This window comes from Papilio polytes, unplaced genomic scaffold (genome assembly GCF_000836215.1).
Source record: "Papilio polytes unplaced genomic scaffold, Ppol_1.0 DF824102.1, whole genome shotgun sequence".
Taxonomy (NCBI): Eukaryota; Metazoa; Arthropoda; class Insecta; order Lepidoptera; family Papilionidae; genus Papilio; species Papilio polytes.
Window position 1 is genome coordinate 233,002 of NW_013525102.1, and position 17,262 is coordinate 250,263.

Consider the following 17,262-nt stretch of genomic DNA (forward strand, 5'->3'; position numbering starts at 1 on the left):
ATTACTGAAATTAAAAATTACTTTGTTATTTTAAATATTTAACATATCTAATACTAATCTATGGAATAAAAACTAACAGTTTATAGAATAGCTTAAAAACTTACAGAGTAAAAAACAAAATTTCTTCTAATTGGTTACCATTAGCTTAAAGTCCAACACCACATCAGTTGGCAATGCTTTAGAAAGGCAGCTGTGTGAGGAGCGCCACGCCGCGCATGATCCAGTGGCTGGGGTCCTCTCCCGTGGGCAGGCGCATGAAGAGGATGTAGTTGGTGGAGTGTCCGGTGGTGGAGAGCACGCCGCGCCGGTCGCCCGTCTTGTACAGCGGGCAGTTGTAGAACACGTCCTTCGGTATGTCCTCGCGCTTCAGCGGTATCAACCACACCTAGGAAATACAGAAGACTACTACTACTATTCCGACAATGTGTACTTTAATTTAAACACCACTAGCTTTTGCCAGAGAAACCATTCGCGTGAAATTAAAAAAAACGAAAGTAGGTAGCCTATGTGTTCTTCCAGACTATGGTCTGTGCTAAATGTCTTTCAGATCCGTTGAGCCGTTTAGTCTACAACCTCTAACAAACATCCATCCATCGATCTAAACTTTTTCATTTATAATGTTAGAACGATAAACATTGACTAAATACCATTAAAAACACGTCCTGTATTTACAAGATGAGAAGATTATAGTAGCAATAGAAATCTATGAGTCTTTGAATCAAATCATATTTAAAACATTTTCCAAAATTAATTTTTGTGTCAAAAATCTAAATCTATACTCACGGGCGGGAAGACGTCATAGAGCACCTTGGAAAGAGATTCATCGACGCAGTACTTGTCGTTGTTCCAGCGCGCGCCCTCCATGAAGAGGCCGCGGATGTACACGCCCTCCTCCGGCGGCTGCTCCAGCTCGAACCTGCGCTGCACCTGCCCCACACACCACATCTTTTCCTATCATACTTTCCTAGATTTCATCACTTACAAACTCTGTACCTACTAAGCAGTTTCCAGTTGAAAAATAAGATTAACAGGAAACAACAAGGAACCTCTATTCATTTTTTTGATGTTAGAAAATTTTATTATTATTTGTTTTTTTCTAATTATGGACAATCTGCTCATATTGCAGTTTAAATAATAGTCTACGTAAAAGTAAAACAAAATTATCTAGCTGTTGCTCGCGTCTTCGTTAGCGTGAAAATAAAAAATAATACCTTTCTAACGGTAAAAGAAATTTTAAATTCGGTCCAGTAGTTTTTGAATTATTTTAATACATACAAAAATACAAATCATACCTTTCTGTTATAATATTAGTTAAGATAAAGTGTTTATTAAAGACTCGTTACTTCAAAATGAAAGTCTAGCTGATCGATGGGTATCTTGTACTTCCTGGCGTAGCTCTGCTGCGCCGCTGTGAGGAACGCCTGCGGGAAGTAGAAGCCCGACAACCAGAACACAACCGGCGGCCCGTACTGGTGCCAGTGCTGATGACATAAAATAATAAATATTAAATCAACACTAGATACCGGGAAAACTATACAATGAAACTACAACGATGTTTTGTTTGCCAAAAATATTCGAATGCGAGTTACAAATCCAAACACAACAAATGATAGGAATTATATGCGACACGTTGAAATCGTCCATCGCCGCGTCATTGTCCACAACAATGAACTGCTTGAATGCCTCATTGTACATTTTAGTGTTCAAAGTGTTCGCTTTACGTCGACACTTTCATTACATGTGAGGCTATTTTTTTGTACTCCAGTATAATTCAAAAACTGTTTAGAAAATTGCGACATTACTGTAGTGGGATCAAATATTTCCTTTACATTAGGAGCCGTATTTAAGACTTAAAATATCAAAGCACACTTTTGCTAATTTCATGACGTCCTGTTATCGTATTGTGATATTAAAAACCTATTTATAGATAGGGAAATAAAACTAGTAACCTGTAGAAAGGCGAGCCTCTCGAGCAGGTCGTTGAAGTACGCGCCGAGCGGCTTCAGCGAGGGGTAGCTCTTGCCGGCCCAGAGCGCGGGGATGCGGCCGCGCACCATGCTCGTCAACACCTCCTCCGTTATGTCGTTCAACACGCTTACACCTGGTTACACATTCTGTCTAGAACCTGCTCTTATCTGACAATTTATCATAGGTGGCGTGTTCTAAACAAACTCGGAGAATGTCAAATAACCTATTTTCAAGTGTAGTGAAAAGTTATTTCAAATGATTACATTTGTACTTTACTTTTAATTCGTATATATTAATGATTGCCAGCAGGCCTATATCCAGCAGTAGGCAGTAAAAAGCTGATTATGATTAATGATCATTGTTGAATCTTATTGTGTAATAACCATTGAGAAGAAGACATAGTAAATCTGTCGATATTAGTCGGCAAGAAGACAATGTCTATTTCCAATACCTTGTATAGCTCCTATTACGGCTCTCGAACTGCTCCTAACGACTTGCACAAGTCGCTCGTATCTCGCCGCCTCTTGTATCACGACTATAGACATGGGCGTCATGTCGGCGGGCTTAACGTTGCCCTCGTGCGAGGGGCCCGTCAGTATGGAGTCGGGAAGGCGCGCCAGCACGTCCTCGGCTATCGCCATCGCCTGTTGCTCCGGCGTCTCGCCCGCACCGCCCGCTGACATCGTGTCCTATGGTATTACAAGTTTGTAGAATATGCAGCTGCAGAGGTTGTTAACAAGCAATTGAAGCAGGCATAAAACACAATCTCCGTTAAGTGCAATTAAATAAAGATATGACATTGAATAAATATAAAGTATAGATATGACCTTTATAATTTTTAGATTACAAAATGTGATAGTGTAATGAAAACAAGAGAAGTTGATCCCTCTAAAATTAGATCTTTGTTATAATTTTATTGTGAGCATTTTTATCGGCAGCCATATATTGTTATAACAGCTTTATCGAGGTAGACAGACACACAAAGTTGAGAAACATTTTCGCGCTAAAAGTAAACTGCAAAACATATTGAACGCTTGTTAATTTTTGGCAACAAACAAAACGAAAGTAATCAAAGCAAAAACACAAGACATCAAAAAACAAACATTTTGCAAACTTCTGCATAAAGCTGACGATAAAAGTTGCCAGTGTAATAGTTATTTACTCACAAGATGTTTTTTCAGGAGATCCTTTGCACATGAAAAATATGGAAACATTAGAAAAAAATACGATGATCTTCATAACATTTAAAGGTAAAAAACCTCACCATGCGATCCTATTCGGTGTCGACGGCAGCGACGAAGAAAACAAAATAATATCAATAAAATAGATTGTCAAAATTTATAGTAACTTACTTCTAGGAGAAAAATTGTATGCCAATGTCATAGTGTCAAACCATTTTGTACGATAGTCATGTGAAGCCGAAACTCTTGTTTATTTATCGTGGCTCGAGAGATTAATTCCCCTAATAGCAATAATGACGAATAAAAGAGATGAATTACAGCTGTCTGTTTTAACAGTCAAAACATATTTGTTTTAAAATCAAATATGTCAAAACATATTTGTCTGACAAGGGTATTCCCTTGTCTGCGAACAAAATTTAAATTAAGAGCGCGCACACATCTTTGACTAAACCATCGCACAACTATTTAGTCTCCGTTTGATTCCTATGACCTTATTTGGAAGTTCGCAAACTATTCGATATTTAGATGTGTAACTAAACAGTTGAATGGGCTGCGAAACAATCGACAATCGCAAACAGTGTGCGATAGTTTAGTCAAAGGTGTGCGCCCGCCTTACGCAGCTAAATAATGTCTGGTTCGTGGTAAAACATTAAACGAGAATGTAAGGAGCATTTTCTCTCTTAAACGAAATTCATGAGATGCTTGAAGTTCAGAGCGTAGACGCGGCAGACGGCAAATGTTTAAAAGCTGGAATACGAGAGTTCCGAGAGCAGTGAGCGGCACATCTGCGCACTTTACTACAAGAAAATTCACGCTCTCCGCCGCGAGCGGAATTCCAAAGATTTCAGACCCACGTCTTACAGGGTATGCACACCATTTCACATTTAATTTCTAACATTTCTAAACTAGAATTTAATTTCTCCCTACTAACTAGCGCATTTCGACTGACTTTAGACAATATCATGTTTTTTTGTCAGCCAAAGGGAGTTTAAAAAATAGTTGGTAGCCTATGTGTTGACTGAAAGTCTATCATGTACATCTATGACAAAATTCACCGAGATTAGTTAGCCGTTTAGGCGACTACTCTAAGAAACATTCATCCATCTAAATTTAAAATAATAATCCGGATTCTCCTTTAAATCCGAAGGATATGATCTCTAGTTCTTTACCAACTGGAAGTTCTTACATCTGAATACAGACCTGTGTGAGTATGGCTGTGTCGAGCAGCTCCTCGGCCTCGCGGAAGTGCTTGGTGATGTCGGCGTTGGAATGGAAGCCGAAGACGGAGGGCGGCGTGGCGGCCGGCAGCGACCGCGCGAACGCGATGAAGTCCGCGTGCTCCTTCAGCGTCGGGATGTAGTACACGCCTTCAGTACAAACAGAAATGTTATCAAAATAAGTCATTACTAATTAGTAAAGGCCTACGTTATCATTTTTGCATTTGATATTTGCAATTGAAAATTTCACAAATGGAAACAACAAAGTAGTGTTTTCACAATTGTATGCGGATAAAGCCGTACGGGAACAGCTCGTAAATAATAATTATAATGCAGCAAGACACAAACTTGGACTACAAACTAACGTGAATTATTTTAGTAGTGAGATTAGTCATTTAAGGCTAGACATTAATAAGAACTTTGCTATATCTTATAAGTTAACTTAACTTCATTGCAAAAAATTACCGGTGGGATCCAGTGGGTATTTATTTTGATCGACAGCCAGAGGATTGTAGAACTTGAAGAGAATGGTGTTGAGGCAGCGGCGGTCCCAGTCGTCGGTGACGCGGCCGCCGTAGTTGCACTCGCCGGTGAGGTAGCGCAGCGCCACGAATTGAATATCCTTTCGCAAATAAAAGAAAAAAGTAACACTGGGCACGCACTAACAATGAAATAAATATTCAAAGATATGGCTATCCAAACGTTTTACAAACAATTTAAATTTAAATTTGCAACTCATGGTGGCTTACTATCGCGCCATAGTAATACTAAGGTATTGAACATGTATTATATACAATATATAGTCACAACAATGGCAAAAACTACCATATTAATCCATTAATGGTTCTATAAACAATTAACAAATTCCCGCAATGTTTGGTATAAAAGAGTGTCACTGACATCATACTCGTTGAGGAACATGTAGAGCTGCGTGACGCTGATCTTGAGGTCGGTCTCGTTGAACTCGTAGCGGATGTTCCAGCCGAGCGGGCCGAACTGCCGCCGCTCCTGGATCACCGCGTGGAAGAAGCACAGCGCGAACAGCAGCTTCTTGAACACCTCCGACTGCTTGTTGCCCTCGAACCACTCCGCGTCGTTGATCGGGTCGCTCTGGTACGAGCGGGCGATGTTCGCGCGCAGACCTCACAACAAAACGGGTTACATTATACGCTAACTTAGTCTTGCTATTTTTAATTTGGTTAGATATAACGTTTGTCATTTTAATTATATTCAGAAAGTAATTAAATTCATATTACATCAAAATTGATCAATGAATAGTAACTTTTACAATTTATTTTTGTGTTATTTTATTTTAAATATAATTTAATACCTTGAGGTGGCTCGTTAGTCATCTTGACACCATTCTGCAGCACATAGACAGGGAAGTGATCCGCCGGATACGAGGTCAGCCACAGACGGAAGTCTGGGTGTGTCGTGTCCGGTGTTAAGCCTTCGCAAATCTAAAGAACATGGGACATTACAGTATAGTTATGTTAAATATTTTCCATAATTTATTGGATTATTGTGTCAGTATAGTACTTACCTTTTCCAACATCGGCATCCAGCTTTTAGCAAGATGGCAGTTCTGCAGCACGACCCAGGTGCCGCTGCGCACGCCCTCGTCGATCAGCTTCACCGCGATTGGGCCCTGGCCTTGTCCCAGCGACAGCGAGAACAGGCGAGATGAACCGAAACCCTGACAACGTACATCATTTATATTCATTGTCCATCAAGATTTAAATGTGCATGCGATTAACACGTTTTATGATACCTGATCGTCGGCAAACTTGAGGAGTGTGCCCATGGGGTCGGAGCCGGGCGTCAGCACGAACAGCAGCGGGATGCAGCAATGAGAGTCGGAGTACGAGGAGGCGAGGTCGAACAGCGGCGGCTCTATGAACTGCTTGCCCAGTTGCCCTGCACACATACAACTTCCATTACTCTTCACCTTAACATATTAGCAGCAGTACTTAAACAAATTATTTTATACTTTATTAAGAAAATACCTTCAACAAAATTTTGCACACCAGGTACCATCATGTCCATTCGCATGCAGCGTAGGACCATTAATTTCTAGAACGAAACAGAAGGTCGGCTTGAAACAAATGAAATAAAAAAATGTCTAAACGCTTTTTAAACAATGGAGAGAAGATAAAAGAAGGTATAAACTGTACAATGCATATTTTAATACATCCCTTTGTCTCTCGTATTAGTTATTAAAACAATGGTACCTCAAAACTGTCAAGATCGGTGTTCCAGTGGTCCGGCAGCGGCTGGTTGTGAGGGTCGCGGGTGTCGCAGTAAGCTTCCCACTTCGGAATGTTGCTCGTGAAGTGCGTCACTATGTTCTTGAATTTATCGAATTCACTCAATCTAAAAATTTAACATCACATTGGTGGTATTCTATCGTCATAAACATTTTCGTTGTATTTAATATGGTAATTGCATAGTGGCGAGAAATGTTTTTTATAGTTCGAGATACTAAAACTGTTATTATATACCATAGATTTTTATTTAAATGAAAAAATTAGATAATAAAATAAACAAAGAAACAAGAAATCCCCCAATGAGGTACCGTAACTATATTCGCCTGTATTCTAACAGATCTTATTAGGTTGCGTGTACTATGTTCTATATAAATGAATAAACTAGCTTTCGCCCTTAACTCCGTCCGTGTGGAATTTGAAAACAACAAAAGATAAATAGCCTATATGTGTACGTGTGAAATATCTGTGTCAAATTCCAATAAGACATATTGAACCATTGCAGACTTATCGAGTAAGTATGAAAAAACAAAATTAACGTATCCCACGGGAACCGTTTCTGGGACTAAAAGTAGCCTATGCGTTCTTCCAGGCTAAGCTCTACATCCATGTCAAATTTCATCGAGATTCTTTCAGTCTGTTAGGCTACAAACTCTGTATTATCTAACAAATAAAATGTTTAAGATTCAATTTCTCTTTGTGTACTACATTTCATGTAATGTGTGTCTCAACGTGATGTAATATGTATGTAAAAGCCATATTGGGCTACACTTCATATGCTTCAGAGAAGTTATCTTTACTTTGGTAGCACTATCAAGCAACTTTGTGCGTCGGAAGCCGTAGCTCCGTAGCTCGTAGCAGAGCAATGCGTATCATAAAGAGAGAAGTGACCCGTTTAGCTCCGCCCACGCCTGCGGGCTGAGGAACTGCACCGGGTTGGGCGGCACGTGGCGCGGCTGCGCGCCGCCCAGCAGGAACAGCACGTCGCCCTGCCGCAGCCGGCCCTCCGCCACCATTATCGTCATAGTCAGTAGCAGAGAAAATACTGTTTTGTCCTACAGAATATGACATTTTCTAAAAATGCGTCGCAGATTTACAGTGATTTCATTCTTTCATATTATTGATTGAATGGTTTTCGCCTATGACTCCGTCGGTGTAGAATTAGAAAAAACAGAACAAAAGTGAGTAGCCTATGAGTTCTTCCAGACTATTCTCTACATCTATACCAAACTTCATGGAGATCCGTTCAGCAGTTTAAGCTACAAATTCTAACAAACATCCATCCATCCTTCTAAACTTTTGCGTTTATAATGTTTAAGATTTTTTTGTTACTCATTAACTAATTTAACAACACAAAAACTAGACGTAGTTTGGGTACAGATTATTGCACTTAGTTTAAATAAATGCCTATATGTTTATAATCTTGAATTTCCCCTCAAAATACCATACCATACCTTTTCAAACAGACTTCTACAAATATTGTTGTAAAGAGAGTAAGTAAAGTATGCACGCAATATCGCCAATCGTTCCTGAATATCGTCGACTTTGTCCGTGTTGTCAATGGCGGCGGTGAACAGGCCTTCAAACCAGCCCAGCGAGTACTGGTACATGGGATCGATGTTGGCTAATGAAGCTAAAAGAAAACATTATATTATAAACTGTACTAAAAAATCTACCTGTAACCAAAGATATTAAAGATCTTTGTTCATTTCGTCAAGTTAGTATAAAAAATACAATTTGTGCTCATTTTTAAACTAAATAGCACTACTAAATTTTCTGTATTTTCTCTGATAACGGTGCAAATGGTTACCGATTAGGAAGAACAAGTTTGTTGAGTGTACGGCAATGGGCACGTAGTCATTTCTTGCAGCGTCGATAGCTTTCTCCGTGATCATAGCCACTTCCTGCTTTTCTTTGATTTCATTCGACATGTCTTTGGCTGAGTTCAGAATCTACACAAATATGTTTTATGATGGACATGTATGGCAGGAATCTTTAGTCTTGGCAAAAGAGCCGTTATCATTTTAAAAAATTCGCTGTGATTAGTTCTAGTTTTAAGTCTATAGACTCACGCGAAATCAAATTCAAAATTGTCTGCAAAGTCTTTTAACCTTACCTGCACAGCTTCTTCATCTTCTAACAAATGTTCAGAAGTAGAGAGTACGGTGAGAATCTTCTTCTCTATCTCCTGTAGAAGTCGCCTATGTTCCGCTCCTTGGGTGGTGAGGTCGGACTTGGCTTGCTGCAGGTCGGGCCTCTCCCTGGCCACGACGCGGGCCAGCAGCTGCGCCTGCAGGCCGTCCTTGGCGAGCATAAAGTTCACAAGCGTCACACGAACTCCTACTTCCGGCAAGTAATGCGGATTGGCCAGTTTAGTGCTGATGTATAATCTAAAAAAATATATAATTTTTAATTCAAATGTATAAATATCTTTTTACTGAAAGGTAATATCAATCTCTTAAAAGTGTTCTTAATAAGTGGTCGAATCATTCAACATTTTTTTATTACATAGTTTCCTGTAATATCACTAACTTAAAGTCCTTGCTGTATTCAACGATAGAGTCCCCAATCTTGATGCAGAGCGCGCCGCCCTGCCGGAACGTCTGCTGCTGCAGCAGCGGCTCCAACATTGGGTCCAGCTCTTCCAGCACGTTCTCCAGCAACACCTACACATAGAATGTGTCATCTGAGTACGTCTGTCTATGATCTTGAACCACTTTCTAACTCTGAATGCATATGCACTCTCCATGATATAAGAACACATACACGCGTACATTTTACCTGGTACATGTTCACATACAATTTAAAACAAAACTTAATTACCGGTTGGCCAAATTGTACAGCGTTTTCTAAGACGCGGCTGAGATCAGCTTGAGTCATTCTAACAACACACAAGTTGTTTGGCTTTTCCATATTCTTGATCCATCTATTAGCTTGTCCTTGTGGGTCGATCATGAGAGGCCAACGACGAGCGGTCCTGTATGAAAATGTACAATTACAGAAACACGAAAGTTTAATAGTCACTGATCGCTGTTCTTTTTTTAACAAAATACAAACATAATAATGATGGCGCTCTCGCAGCTAAAGTCGTCGTCGGGCAGGCCGTCAATGTTCCACTGCTGGATGGTGACGGGCTCGCCGAGCACGCGCGCCACGCTGTACTGCAGCGTGCACACGATGCCGCACTCGTCGCACGCCTTCGCCCACGCTATCACCTGAACACGTACAAACATCCATCCATCTAAATTTTCGCATCTATGATATTAGTATGATTAAAAATTAGTAATTCGTACCTGCGAATTTCTAAACGCAGCTGTAAATGGCCCAAGATAAGCGATAACTCCGGCCGCAATCAATATATCACCTAATACAAACAAATTAAGTGCGATTGTGAGGAACAGCATGAAAAGCCTTAAGACTAAAATTCTTTTGCGTCATTAAATTCAGAGATTTTTTTCAAATAAGAATATGAATGGTACCAGTAAGTGAGTTGTAGGTATCTCTTAACGATTTCGCTATCTGAGTCCATCTCGTCTTCTCCCCGCCCAGGCCGGAGATCAACATTTCGGCGCGCTTCAATTTATTACTGCAGTCCATCACTTCATCGTCCAACACTTTCTGTTGTCGACTTTGTTCTGCTAACATAGCTTCAAGTTTTCCAAGTTTCAATTGTACCTATTATTAAATCTTAATTAAGATCACCAATAAACCTCTAGAGATAATCTCTAATTGTGTATTTCAATTTTTTAGTCTATAATTCGTAGGAAACTGCTAATTTCAAAGCTTTGTCTTAGTTACCTCTTTAAGCTGCGCCTGTTTGATCGCTAGGGCGGCCATAGCCTTGTCGTAGACCGCCTGAGCCGCGGCCAAACGTTGCTTCTTCGGCGCCACGATCTTGGCCACTTTGTCATACTTCGTCATTGCAATCACCCACTTACACATACCTAATGAAATACATGCGACATTATTCGTACAGGTTTGGTAACTAACAAGGAAATTTTAAAAATGTCTTAAACAATCCTTTCACATACCTTCGGCCGCTACGGACACAGTCTTAATCTTCTCCGGAACGAACCCATCGTCTTGCATCACAGTCGCCATAAGTTTCTTCATAACGGGCGGGGGAATATTATCTTTGTCATAGTTCTGCAGCGATTCCAGAAATTTGATGTCATTCAACAACTTCTTCGACGGTCCCCAATAGTCCTCTACTGTTCCAACACCTGATGGATTTGGGATTTTATCCGGTTTCACTTCCTGTAATATTTACAACTTACTTTAAGTTTTTCTATACTAATATTACAAATTTTAGAATAAAAGTCCGTTTCACTGAAAGTTTTAATAAACTGCTTTGTAGTAAAAGTTCGATTTATTTTGTAGACAGAATCACAGAATCTAATAAAAAATAAGTTGTTATAGAAACTAATAAATCCCTACTTCTTTAGTAGAATATGGAACACGTTTTTTATACTTACCGGATCATCCTTTTGGTGAAGCATTGGAATCAAGCAAATGTAAATATATAAAGCGTTATCTACAGATTTACCTAATATGTCAATAATAAGCACATTTTACAGCACTGAATATGTATAGTCGATTAACGGAAGAATACATGATATTAAATTCTACTATGTATCTATAGATGTTTTTTTTCTTTTTTTGTACTGTCGATTATAAGCAAATAAGTCTAACTAACCATTTCTTTTTATATGAATGGTTTTAGGTCTTTTAATCTAACAACGTTTTTAAGTATTTCTATGGAAGGTATTATGGATATCTCCAACATTGATTATTACATTTCAATCTAACAATATACTTAACAAATCTATGTCATTATATTTACCTATGTACTGTAGACAGTTTTAAATACCTTTAATATACAGATTGCTTCCATCACAAGTTTAATTCCTCTCGGCGGACTCTTCATAGTCTTAATGAATGTGATATCTTGTGGAGTGAGTGTGTCGAGCGCCGCCAGCGCCGCGTTCAGTATGGGCATCGCTTCGGCCAGGTCTGCGTCGCACTCATCTTTTATACCTTGCGCTTCTTTAGCCTGGTGTGATCGTAGACAAATAAATCCATGAAATTTTAAGAAAAGAGTAACATTGAGCATAGTACACAGTGGTACTGGACATGCGTCCGTAATTTTTACACATCAATGACTAGCTTTCGCCCACTACTCCGTCCCCGTGGAATCAAAAAAACTATGTAGTCTATGTGTTCTTCCAGACTATACTATACATCAATGTCAAATTTTATCAAAATCCGCCTTTAGGCTACAAACTCCCGACAAACATCCATCCATACATACATCTAAACTTTAGCATTTATAATAATATTAGTAAGATTTAAATACCAAGTGAAGGTCTTCATAGAGTTACTATATCCATTTCTAATTATGAATGGAATGCCAACAATGGAATGGAATGTTTACGTTTCGCTAATAGTCTTAGACCTGATAAATTTTGGTTTTGTATAACCCTTAAATTTATACGCGCATGTCCAGACATGATTTAAATCAAATCCAGATTTAAAAACTGCTAAAAGCACCTGTTCCTCAGCAGCAGCCTGATCGACCAAGACTTCGGCTTCCACCAGAGCTACACCTTCTTTTTCCTTCTCTACTTTGGCGGTGGTCTCAGCCACAGCAGCAGCGCCGGCGGCGAGCTTCGGCTGCAGAATCTCCAGCGCCTCTTGCAGTGCAGCCACGGACTTGGCCGCGATCGCAAGTTGATCAAGTCCGGTGATGTAACGTTTCTCATTTGATAGCAGCTCCCTAACAACATAATCGTAAAACATTTGAATTTATACAAAGTAAACCGAAGACACTCCTGAAATTTATTAACACTATCTTAACGAACGTTTGGTGAAAACATGTTTGGATAAAATGTAACTATGAAAGTACCAAATGAAGCACTCACTTCCGTTTTTTATCTAGCAATGATTTGAACATGTTAATCAGCTCGAGGTATGCAGTGGGAGTGACGTAATTGTATCTCTTGAGGCGCAACAGGAACTGGCGCGTCAGCTCCTGCGTGTCCGTGTGGAACATCTGGCACAGCTTGATGGCCGTCTCCCGCTCCAGCTCTGTCAGCTCGATATCTTTCAGGAAACGTTTTGCAACGGCCAGCAGCGCATCCGGAGGCCACTCCTATAGTTTTATTGTCAAATATCACGATTTCAATGTGTCATAGTGTTTTACTGATAAATAGTACGTGACCAATTCGAGCGTAAGATGACCTGGAACCAGTCGATGGTGCAGCAGTTGACGAGGGAGGGGAACTTTCTGATGCGCGTGCGCAGCGCAGTGCCGGCGGGCGACATCGCCAGCACGATGTGCAGCTGGTCACGCACAATCGACACGAAGTACGCATACAGCGCCGTTGGACTGCCGTCAGTTTGCAGCGACTTGTCGCGTTGACGATCGATCTGGAAAACATTTCATATCTAAATACTTATGTTCTTCAATGTAATTCATCTAAATGGTACTATGGTAAAGTGAAAAAATGAACAATTATACTTACAACTCTCATTTTTTCACAAAGTTCAGCTTTCTCATCGGCTACGAAGATATTGGGCACTTCTCCAGAGTTAAGCATATTATTAACATCCTCAAGAAAACCTTCTTCTTTGATCTAATTAAAAACAAATATAAAATTTATACCTAGTATTAAAAGGTGATATATATTTTCCTTAATAATTAACAGTATGATCTTTTTACCCACAAACAAATTCAAGTGTACAAATTTACCTGTGATTCAATAAACAGGAACACCATGTGTAACTCTGGCGTGCTAGACTTCTTCAACAATGTCTTCAAATCTTCACGCCATTCGTTCTTACCATAAGTACGACTCATTTCCACCTATACCAAAAGCAATATTGTAACAAACCAATCATTATAATTGAAATTATAACCTAAAAGTGACTTACCTGAAAGAGATCATACTCATTAATGTGTGCGGCGAGGCGGGTGAGGGACTGCCGGCCGGAGCCGCCGAGCCCCACCAGCAGCGCGTGCGAGCGCGGCTGCGTCAGCACGCGGCAGATACGAGACACGTGCTCGATCGCAAACCTATAATAAGATGCCAATCATTTAATGATCATTACTTGAGACTGTTTCGACCATTCTTATCCATCCATTCCAGTGACTGATTTTGAGTCATCAACAAATAAAATCAACAATTAAACTAATCAGTAGTTTTATTTACATTCAAAGAAATAATGAAATAACATTTATAATATACATATCAATATCAGATTCATTAAACCATTGTAAAGAAACGTTTAATCTTTTCCACTCCAGTTCAATGGAGCGAATTCTGTTCGGGATCACGTCTACTCCAATTACGATCGAGAACCCAACAGCTCAGTGGCCTGAGATAATTAAGAAGTGATATTATTGTGACAGTCGATTCGTACAAGGTAAAAGTGAATTGGAGCGAATTTTATTATGTTGTGAGTTTTAAGAACTCAAACTTACATGTGCGTAGAAATATTAATTTCTACTTTAACGAGCAACAACACTTTTCGATATACTGTTTGATTTAATTGCATTAAGTGTAACAGAAAACATTCTCAAAATCGATCTTGTAATGTTCTGTTGTATTGCTTGAGTTACTAAATAATACAATAGCTTACCGAAACAATACAAGATTCATTGGCTTCTTAGACATGTTATTAAATTCAACTAGAAAAGCATCAACAGTCGAATTCAAATGCTCCATGTTTGTAGTTTCCATATAGAAGCGTGTATCAACTTTAGGATTTGCAAAATCACAGTAAATCAACTTTCGTAAGTCTTGATCAGTAATCTGAAACAGATATAAGTACACATTCGTTTAATGTAATTTTGTAGCATTGCAGCATTTCGAAAAATTCAGGAGTTGTGATTACAGTTTTGTTATCTCCTTCTAGCAGCCTCGAGAGTAGCCTGTCGAAGTCGTCATTAAGGTGCAGTGCGGTGGCGGAGCGCAGGCAGGTGACCAGCCACTGGCGGTCTGCGTCTTCGATCAGCCGGTCGGAGAATACGCGCAAACATTCGTGCACCCACAGTCGCTTAATCGATTGCAGATCTGGAGTCACTTCGGGGACTGATAGAAGCACGCCCTAGGATAAAAATGTTGTCGTTAAAAGTTATGAAATATAAAGACTATGTTGTGGTATTGCCGCTGTTAAAGATTAACTTACCAAGATAACCTTCGAGAAGTCTCTCAAGTTAAAGGTGTAATGAGACTTGGATGGCGTAGGCAACAGGTTCAGTCGGCATTGCTTGTACACTTCTAACGTACCGGCGACTAATTCATCAATGCACGGATCAAAATCTTTTGAAAATCCTCTGAAATTTAGAATTATATCTTAAAAGAAAACTTCACATCCACGGTATACTATTTATATACAAGTGGCAATAAAGTTAAAATATCTAAATTTCGGTTTCATAATATGTATAATAGTATTTATCAATTTAGCATAGTAAAGACAATATAAAAAATAAATCTGAGTTGAGTCTATTGATTCCCAGCCGGACCATACTCGTAAAATTATTACAATCTAAGCTAAGAGTATTTTTTGCACCTTGTATCAAGATGCCAAAGCATGATCCTGCTGAAGATGACCTGCAACGTGTCATCTTCGAACTCGTCGATGCAGAGGAAGGAGAAATGGCGCGTGAAGCGAGGCGTGATTACCTTCGCGCCGGCGGTTGGTTTGCCCATCGCGCACATGAACTGGAAACACACAATAATGTTTCCAACTACAACATACATAGGCTAACAACAATTAAATATAGTTAAGTATATATAAATGCTAAACTTTGCAGAAACTGTACATGAAAAGAAACCCTGAAATAGTCCCTATAAAATAGGGACTATCACTACTATCACATTAGGAGATTTATTTCTCTCCATCTTACCTGGACATCAATGAGATGCATGGCGTCGTTGGTCTTGCGGTTGTACCAGAGGCCGAGGTCGATGCCCTGGCGGAGCACCTCTATGGGCGGCTGCGCGCCGTACGTCTCCGCCTGCGGCATGCTCACGTCGTCCACGAACACCACGCTGTAGCAACCGATTGGTGGCCCGTACACACCTGAATGCGAACCACAAAGTTATGATTACATTTAAGGCTGTTACCGGTGTTAATCACGAAATTCATAGCACACTACCTTTTCTTCTTTTATCTAATTTTCCCATTATAATATCTTGTGTTTGATTGCAGTTGGTTTGTGCAGAAAATGCCATGATGAGGGCTTTGTATACTTTCGTATCGACTCTTTTTACGAGGTAATCCTAGAAAAAATCATATAACACAAAACTTTATAGCAAATGTTTAGAGCTCCACAACTTCATAATTATTTTAAGTTATTGTTACAATAATGTAAGAAGATTTGCCAGTGCCGGTGGGGCCGACCATCATGACCGGCTTGTGGTGTGTGACGAAGAGTTTGAAGAGGGCGAGGTATCGCACGCTGTCCAGCGTCGTCACCAGTATCTGGTTGGGCGGCGTGTCACGACTGATCGGCGGCGCTGCGACCACGTCGTCTTGGAACGGCTTCCATTTGCCTTTACCCTTAATTATAGACAAAAATAGCAATAAAACGTTGTGACTTAAAACACATTGACTTTTAGATATTGTTTTACATTTAATACATTAAATTTTTACCTCTTTAATAAACCGATAATCGTACACAAGTCCATCTTTTGGTATGGTGAATATGTAATGTTTCTCAGGCTTCGGAATATCTTTAGGTATTTGCAACGCTTGAATAACCTGCAATATTCAACGAAGGTATAAATTTGATACCTTTTGTATATTTATTTCTATTTTACAACAAACCTTTTCTGGGAATTCCTTGTCTAACAAGCCTCGGAATAGCATATCAAACTTTGGTCTGCCGTTACCTTCCAAAGTTGCACCAATAGACCAAATACAAGAAAAGAAGAAAACCCCCTTTAAAAATAAATTCATTAATTAAAAGTTTATCACCGCATATAAAAATCAACCAACATAAATTATACTAACCTCCAACTGAGCTCTAACATCAAGATCCGATAGCTGTTCTACATACTTCTCGTCGTAGAAATCGTCCATAAATGTATCAAAAAGATTCATACAAGACTTGACCAGATTAGAACGTGATGTGATGTACATTTGCTAAAAACAAAGATTAAGAAGCGAATGGTAATAGAGTTCCTGATAACGAAATCGTATTTTATAGTCAAAACATCGATATCAGCTCAATCTGTTCGGAAAATGAATTTTATGAATGTCCGTACTACGACAATATGTAACAAATTAGCAATGATAATAAAACCTCCATATGTTTAGCAAATAATCAAGGTAAAACAAACCTTAACTTGTCCAGAATATTCGACAAGCCACAAGAGCGGGGACATGAAGCGGTTGAAGAGGTTCCTTATGAGGTTTCTGTTGACGCTGTGCAGAGTCGGCGGGAGCGTGTTCAGCCACGACTCCATGAGGCACTTCCAGCCCAGGCCTTTCGGCTCCATGTAGATCATTCCACAACGTGATACCTTGACAGTTATTTCGACATACTATTTTTCAAGTAATTATCTACTTTAATTTACTACTGAAACTAATTTCACAGTGACAGATAATCATACTAATATTATA

The 17,262-nt window shown here is 39.5% G+C and overlaps 1 protein-coding gene across 1 annotated transcript in view; it reads right to left on the reverse strand.

Annotated features, from left to right (window-relative positions):
* Positions 1-17,262, reverse strand: part of LOC106099784 (dynein heavy chain 7, axonemal) — a 27,694-nt gene continuing 10,432 nt past the window's right edge. Inside the window, exons 33-74 of the mRNA XM_013278441.1 lie at positions 16,980-17,162; positions 16,651-16,782; positions 16,465-16,578; positions 16,291-16,398; positions 16,000-16,197; positions 15,794-15,917; positions 15,542-15,717; positions 15,205-15,356; positions 14,821-14,968; positions 14,527-14,739; positions 14,272-14,444; positions 13,564-13,705; positions 13,382-13,495; positions 13,155-13,265; positions 12,871-13,059; positions 12,552-12,781; positions 12,181-12,406; positions 11,501-11,683; positions 10,662-10,887; positions 10,429-10,574; positions 10,110-10,305; positions 9,924-9,994; positions 9,688-9,845; positions 9,454-9,607; positions 9,163-9,296; positions 8,747-9,020; positions 8,441-8,582; positions 8,085-8,263; positions 7,522-7,685; positions 6,598-6,739; positions 6,373-6,439; positions 6,138-6,283; positions 5,910-6,062; positions 5,697-5,826; positions 5,267-5,508; positions 4,832-4,988; positions 4,350-4,516; positions 2,420-2,657; positions 1,950-2,101; positions 1,344-1,481; positions 784-927; positions 1-385 (exon numbers count right to left, since the gene is read on the reverse strand). Of these exons, the coding sequence (XP_013133895.1) occupies positions 179-385; positions 784-927; positions 1,344-1,481; positions 1,950-2,101; positions 2,420-2,657; positions 4,350-4,516; positions 4,832-4,988; positions 5,267-5,508; positions 5,697-5,826; positions 5,910-6,062; positions 6,138-6,283; positions 6,373-6,439; positions 6,598-6,739; positions 7,522-7,685; positions 8,085-8,263; positions 8,441-8,582; positions 8,747-9,020; positions 9,163-9,296; positions 9,454-9,607; positions 9,688-9,845; positions 9,924-9,994; positions 10,110-10,305; positions 10,429-10,574; positions 10,662-10,887; positions 11,501-11,683; positions 12,181-12,406; positions 12,552-12,781; positions 12,871-13,059; positions 13,155-13,265; positions 13,382-13,495; positions 13,564-13,705; positions 14,272-14,444; positions 14,527-14,739; positions 14,821-14,968; positions 15,205-15,356; positions 15,542-15,717; positions 15,794-15,917; positions 16,000-16,197; positions 16,291-16,398; positions 16,465-16,578; positions 16,651-16,782; positions 16,980-17,162 (6,843 nt within the window). The 3' untranslated portion in view covers positions 1-178. The remainder of the gene's footprint in view (positions 386-783; positions 928-1,343; positions 1,482-1,949; positions 2,102-2,419; positions 2,658-4,349; positions 4,517-4,831; positions 4,989-5,266; positions 5,509-5,696; positions 5,827-5,909; positions 6,063-6,137; positions 6,284-6,372; positions 6,440-6,597; positions 6,740-7,521; positions 7,686-8,084; positions 8,264-8,440; positions 8,583-8,746; positions 9,021-9,162; positions 9,297-9,453; positions 9,608-9,687; positions 9,846-9,923; positions 9,995-10,109; positions 10,306-10,428; positions 10,575-10,661; positions 10,888-11,500; positions 11,684-12,180; positions 12,407-12,551; positions 12,782-12,870; positions 13,060-13,154; positions 13,266-13,381; positions 13,496-13,563; positions 13,706-14,271; positions 14,445-14,526; positions 14,740-14,820; positions 14,969-15,204; positions 15,357-15,541; positions 15,718-15,793; positions 15,918-15,999; positions 16,198-16,290; positions 16,399-16,464; positions 16,579-16,650; positions 16,783-16,979; positions 17,163-17,262) is intronic.